We start from the raw sequence: 6,555 nt of genomic DNA on the forward strand, positions 1-6,555 counted from the left end.
TAATTACTCCTGATTTAAAGGGTTTAAGTGGGTTTTCAAGATGTTCAAAGTAAAGTGTTATATAAATGCTGTGTAAAGATCTTAAACAAAACAATTCTTAAAGAACGAAAAGATACAGTGTGGAGAGAAAAACTGGGGTTGGAAGATGATGTTAAACCTGTATGGAGAATTCTTTATAAACCACCATTAGAAAAGCACACTGGTGATCTTCAATGGAAAATATTGCACGGCACAGTTGCTGTTAATGCATTTGTGAGTGTTATCAATTCTAATGTGTCTGATGAATGTCCTTTCTGTAAAATAAGGGAAACGATTTTTCACTGCTTTTTAGAATGTTTAAGATTAAAGAATTTGTTTAGTATAATGTTATATAAGTTAATGTTTTTTAATTTTGGTGACAATTTCTCCATTCAGAATTTCATTCTTGGTCCATCTTATAGAGCGACACAAAAAAGTAAATGTCAATTGCTAAATTTCTTGATTGGACAAGCTAAAAGAGCTATATATATTTCAAGGAAGAAAAAACTAGAAGGTTTAGTGGGGCAGAAAGTTGAGACTGTTTTTAAAAATTTGGTGAAAAGTCGGGTTCTGATTGATTTTAAGTTTTATAAGTTGGTCAATGATTATGAAGGTTTTTTGCAAAGGTGGGGATACAATGAAGCTATTTGCACAGTTGTGGCTGGAATGTTGTTTTTTAATCTGGTATTGCAATAAGTATTAGGATACGGAAGAAAGAATAATAATATGTGACAAGAATGTGATTAGAATGTAACAATTACAGTGTGAAGCTCTGAGAAATAAAAGTTGTTGTTAAAAACTCAAAAACTCTCTCTCTCTCTGGTAACATTTTACATATATGCTGAGTGCAATTATTGGTATAAGTTATCATCTCATTTTATTTATTTTGTAACTATTTTAAGTATAACTATAACCATGTTGTCAATAAACCCTTTCTATTACAAATAATGTGCTAACTAGTTTTGATTTGGTATTGACTTGCTATATAGTATAATAGTGCTATCTATTGCAATACAGTATTGTCACTCTCTATAGCAACGCTCTCCCACATATTAATCTATTGTAACTGCGCTTATTTCCGTCATTGGTATAAGTGGCAGTGGGTGGAATAGACAAGAAATGTACAGTTTTCTACAATCTTGCTGACAATGTTTCTTTAGTCATTCGTCAGTCTTGCAGGAAATCCACCCTTACAACATTTAGTGGAATTAGTCTGGAAAGAGTTAATTTGAACATGCTCAGTTTATTCTTGCACACATTCACGTTGTGATCTCAGAGTTGTGTATTGATACACACAGATCATACTGTATTATTCCTGATACTGGACATAGTGTCACTCAAACATCTGATGATGAAGAATTATCTTCATATTAAGAGTGTGCCAGTGATTTGAACAGCTCTCTGATAAAGACTAATAGTTTATTCTGGAGAGTGTGTTGTTTGCTTTAAGTGAGGAAACATACTATGATTTAAAACTTCTGCTTTTTATGCTGGTGTGTTTTATGGTTTAATTTATTAATATATATCATAATGATCACTGAGATATACTGTGTTTCAGGTATCAGTGGAGTGGATGATGCTCATGTGTTCATCAGTTCTGGTGAAAATGTCTCTCTGTCCTGTAATAAAGCTCTTTCTGACTGCACATCATCTACATGGAACTACTCTAACAGATTCAGTCATTCAGCAGCAGTTGAACTGATTACTTTAGGGGAAAAAAATAAAGACACAGAGAGACATGAGAGACTGAGTCTGGAGTCTGACTGCTCTCTGAACATCAAGAACGTCACAGTAGAAGATTATGGATCTTACAGCTGCCAACAATATGTGAATGGACAGAAACAAGGAACTGATGCACGTGTTTTTCTGCATGTTCTTCATGGTAATTTTATGATTATGTGGTCAATTTAAAAGTCTCCCTTTAAACTGATGATGATTGAAGAGTCTGTGATTTGTGTCTTGTGTTCAGTTTCAGTGTCTCCATCATCATCATCTTCATCCTCACAGACTGAGATCAGTCCAGGCCGCTCTGTGACTCTCTCCTGCCAGTTGTATTTATTTACTACACTCTCCTGTGATGATCGGGTTCGTTCTGATGGATTTGAGCTGTTGTGGGTGAATCAGGCTGGTGTTGATCTGAAGACAGACTCCAGATATCAGATATTATCATCATCAGATCACTGTATCATCATAAATCTGACTACAACACTCCTGAATGAAGATGACAACAGAGAGTGGAGATGTCAGCTTACTCTCAGAAATCAACTCAAGACCTCAGTCAGATACACTGTCAAGTATTCAGGTGAGAAAACAGTGTTAGAAGAGCCTCATAATGTCAGTAACACTAAGGTCTATCAGTATCACTGAACCAGAACAAACTGAGGGAACAAAAGCTTCTTTGACTCTCACAGAAGAGTAACTCAAAGCATTGCTTCAAACTAATGAACTGCAGTGAAGTAACAGTCCAAAACGTGTCGCATGTCACCATTGTCGATGGCTTTTGTCTTTGTATATAATTGTCCCCATTCTTCCTTTTCACCAGGCACAGACTCTCAGGATCATTCGACTACATACACACCAGGCACAGATCACTGGAATACAAACACAGGTACATAATCACAGTGTTTTGTCTTTGTCTATAATTGTCCCCAATCTGCCCTGTCCGTCTCTGACTCTGTGCTCGTTCTCTTCTTCAGTCATAGTGATTTCTGTCGCTGCAGTCGCTGTTCTCCTTCTTGCTCTTCTCTGGCTGATCTGCAGAAAAAGAGCTGGTGAGTTTTCAGATTTACTCCTTTACAACAATTAAAAACAGTTCAGATGAGCAAACTAACACATCATGTTCAGACTGTAAGTATCATAGAAACATGTGGATTATATGACATTCTCAAACAGAAGTTTATTCCTGCTGAGAAATCCTGTAATCAGTCCCTCCAGTTTTTCGCGATCGCTGAATACAACGCAAAATCAACAAAATGTCGGATTTTTTTGCGATCCTGCAAAATCAGTCATTTTGATCGCAAAAATCACACAAAAAAATCGTGAAATCCTGGAGGGACTGTGTAATGTCAATATCAACGAGTTATCAAGTCAACAATCATTTTTATTTTTAATTTTAATGCTTCAACAAAATCTGATTGTTGAAAAAGCTTAATGCTTAACATTGTGTTTGATCATAAATACTCATATTTCATGAGGCACTTGTTTTCAGATAATAAAAGAGGGACTGGCGACTCTGCGGTGAGTTCAGTAATGCAGTGATTTAGATTTGATTACTGTCTTTAAAGCTCAATAAAGTGTCATTCATGCAGTTTAACTGTTTGTTCTGAAGGTCAAAGATGAGAATGATCATAAAGGGACGTATGAGACGATCAACATGTCCATTCCTCCCGCTGCAAGAGCCAATGTGAGTCCACTAAATCATCAAACATTACGTTCACTGTCTGTTCAATAATGTGATTTAAAAGCTTTTGTGTTATTCTACATATTATAGTGAGAGATATGTCTGTTCTGTGTGTTAAACTTGACTCTCTGCACGTTTGCATTGATGTTTAGGAGCAGACAGATGATGTGACTTATTCTGAGGTCACTTCTTCCAATACAAAGCCAGTAAAATCACTCAATGTGAGTAGATACCAGCACATGAGTTTGACTCTCAGATAAATGAAGCTCATGCTCTAATAATAATAATAATAATCGCTGGGGTTCAAACATTGATGGACAGAATCTGTTCTTTCAGGATCATGATGATACAGTGACTTATGCTGCCATCAGAGGAAGAGAAGATCAACCGCAGGATCAACTTTACGCCTCTGTGAACAAGAACAAGACCTTCACAAATAAACATTAATGATACAGATCATGAGCTCATCATATCAGGAGCAGACGGGAAGATTTCATCTCTCTGGTGTTTGGAGGAATTATATATTTGTGTGTGAACGAGCAGATATTTGTTGAATGTCCTGTGAATATGAATGAGATTTATTGTGAATCATCATCTGGTCAGGGCACAGAATCTCATCTATATCATCACAGCTACAGTAAAGTTAGAGACTGAAGCCCTGATGTGTTTTCATACAGGCCAGACTCAATCTAGTGTCTCTCAAGCCTCTTCCATGACTGGAGTCTGTTTATCCGCTGGACTTCTGTCTGAAAACCTTCATCTTCATGCAGAAGCTCATGCTGAAATGATCCTCTTGCTTCAGCTTGTACACTCACCTAAAGGATTATTAGGAACACCTGTTCAATTTCTCATTAATGCAATTATCTAATCAACCAATCACATGGCAGTTGCTTCAATGCATTTAGGGGTGTGGTCCTGGTCAAGACAATCTCCTGAACTCCAAACTGAATGTCAGAATGGGAAAGAAAGGTGATTTAAGCAATTTTGAGCGTGGCATGGTTGTTGGTGCCAGACGGGCCGGTCTGAGTATTTCACAATCTGCTCAGTTACTGGGATTTTCACGCACAACCATTTCTAGGGTTTACAAAGAATGGTGTGAAAAGGGAAAAACATCCAGTATGCGGCAGTCCTGTGGGCGAAAATGCCTTGTTGATGCTAGAGGTCAGAGGAGAATGGGCCGACTGATTCAAGCTGATAGAAGAGCAACTTTGACTGAAATAACCACTCGTTACAACCGAGGTATGCAGCAAAGCATTTGTGAAGCCACAACACGCACAACCTTGAGGCGGATGGGCTACAACAGCAGAAGACCCCACCAGGTACCACTCATCTCCACTACAAAGAGGAAAGAGAGGCTACAATTTGCATGAGCTCACCAAAATTGGACAGTTGAAGACTGGAAAAATGTTGCCTGGTCTGATGAGTCTCGATTTCTGTTGAGACATTCAGATGGTAGAGTCAGAATTTGGCGTAAACAGAATGAGAACATGGATCCATCATGCCTTGTTACCACTGTGCAGGCTGGTGGTGGTGGTGTAATGGTGTGGGGGATGTTTTCTTGGCACACTTTAGGCCCCTTAGTGCCAATTGGGCATCGTTTAAATGCCACGGCCTACCTGAGCATTGTTTCTGACCATGTCCATCCCTTTATGACCACCATGTACCCATCCTCTGATGGCTACTTCCAGCAGGATAATGCACCATGTCACAAAGCTCGAATCATTTCAAATTGGTTTCTTGAACATGACAATGAGTTCACTGTACTAAAATCACCCCCACAGTCACCAGATCTCAACCCAATAGAGCATCTTTGGGATGTGGTGGAACGGGAGCTTCATGCCCTGGATGTGCATCCCACAAATCTCCATCAACTGCAAGATGCTATCCTATCAATATGGGCCAACATTTCTAAAGAATGCTTTCAGCACCTTGTTGAATCAATGCCACGTAGAATTAAGGCAGATCTGAAGGCGAAAGGGGGTCAAACACAGTATTAGTATGGTGTTCCTAATAATCCTTTAGGTGAGTGTATATCAGCTTCAGCAATTTGACTTTGCAGTGTGTATATGTCACGCAATTAAATGTCAGTTATTTCTTTCTTTTTTTCACATAACAATAAAGAGCATGAAAAATCATGAGTTTAAAGAAAAGTTTTTGTCTCTTTCATTCCTGTAAAAACAGACGTAACTAAACTTGCTCTTGTTGGAAAGTTTCAAAGTTAGAATTCACGTTTTAAATGAATACTTGTATGAAGGTGAATACTGAATATTGAATATTTGAATTATTCATATCAACAAATCATATTTGAATACTGTATATTCTGTTTTTTTGCACTATATGATTTAACTATATTTTGTCTACCTTGTACTTTTTTGTGCCATTGCCTGAAATAAACGAAACGAATGAATGAAAAGGTAAAAGAGTGGCAAAATTCGAGATCTTGTAGATTTGAATTTGAGAACAAAATATTCATATTTGTAAGCTGAAATGGACCCTCATAGTTCTGATGTGAAAGTCTGAATGTTTCGATTCACACAGACAATAAACTAGTCAGACGTTACCAGCTAAGTCCAAACATCGAGCGAAGGGTTCATTATGATGACCATTACACTGACCTCGTACCTTATGCACACCAATGATGTTGAAACCATCTGGTCATCTACAGCTTTAAGATGGTATGAGCTTCTGGAGTCGGGATTACATCCCAGTTATAGGAATTTCGATCTCTGTTCTGGTGACTGAGAAGAAGGCCTTAGGTTTCCATGATTAGGTTGGATGTTATATGTTTTTTGTGATAGGACTAGCTGAGTGAACTTTAAGATGTTTTAAGAGTCTACAGCTTTAAGATGGTATGAGCTTCCTCTATTTTAAAACCCACCAGCAGAAACTCCAAAGCTATTTGAGGAATTTTTTTTTAACTTATTTTCACCAGGAGCTTCTGAATGATAACAGCACTAAACACTAGACAAGAGAGTCCATTACCACACTCTGGGCTACAAGGAAACGCTGAACATTTGGACACCATGTTTCATGGTCTCTAGACCATGCAGTGATCTCAAACTCAATTCCTGGAGGGCCACAGCTCTGCACAGTTTTGCTCCAACCCTAATCAAAACACACCTGATCCAGCTAATCAA

At 38.0% G+C, this 6,555-nt stretch overlaps 3 protein-coding genes across 3 annotated transcripts in view; all 3 read left to right on the forward strand.

The window, feature by feature from the left end:
* LOC311287631 (uncharacterized protein) overlaps positions 1-6,555 on the forward strand; it is a 94,881-nt gene that overhangs the window by 50,569 nt on the left and 37,757 nt on the right. The gene's annotated exons all lie outside the window — the stretch shown is intronic.
* LOC311287624 (uncharacterized protein) overlaps positions 1,294-6,555 on the forward strand; it is an 84,005-nt gene continuing 78,743 nt past the window's right edge. Inside the window, exons 1-2 of the mRNA XM_084404564.1 lie at positions 1,294-1,900; positions 1,988-2,320. Of these exons, the coding sequence (XP_084260690.1) occupies positions 1,549-1,900; positions 1,988-2,320 (685 nt within the window). The 5' untranslated portion in view covers positions 1,294-1,548. The remainder of the gene's footprint in view (positions 1,901-1,987; positions 2,321-6,555) is intronic.
* On the forward strand, positions 2,512-4,220 carry LOC311297701 (uncharacterized protein; the record flags this gene model as incomplete). Its single annotated transcript, XM_084420115.1, has 6 exons — positions 2,512-2,626; positions 2,715-2,789; positions 3,227-3,255; positions 3,347-3,421; positions 3,571-3,639; positions 3,755-4,220. The coding sequence occupies 6 exons, from the start codon at positions 2,512-2,514 to the stop codon at positions 3,863-3,865; spliced, it is 474 nt and encodes a 157-aa protein (XP_084276241.1). The 3' UTR covers positions 3,866-4,220.

Source organism: Rutilus rutilus, assembly GCF_951802725.1.
Source record: "Rutilus rutilus genome assembly, chromosome: 1".
NCBI classification, from domain to species: Eukaryota; Metazoa; Chordata; class Actinopteri; order Cypriniformes; family Leuciscidae; genus Rutilus; species Rutilus rutilus.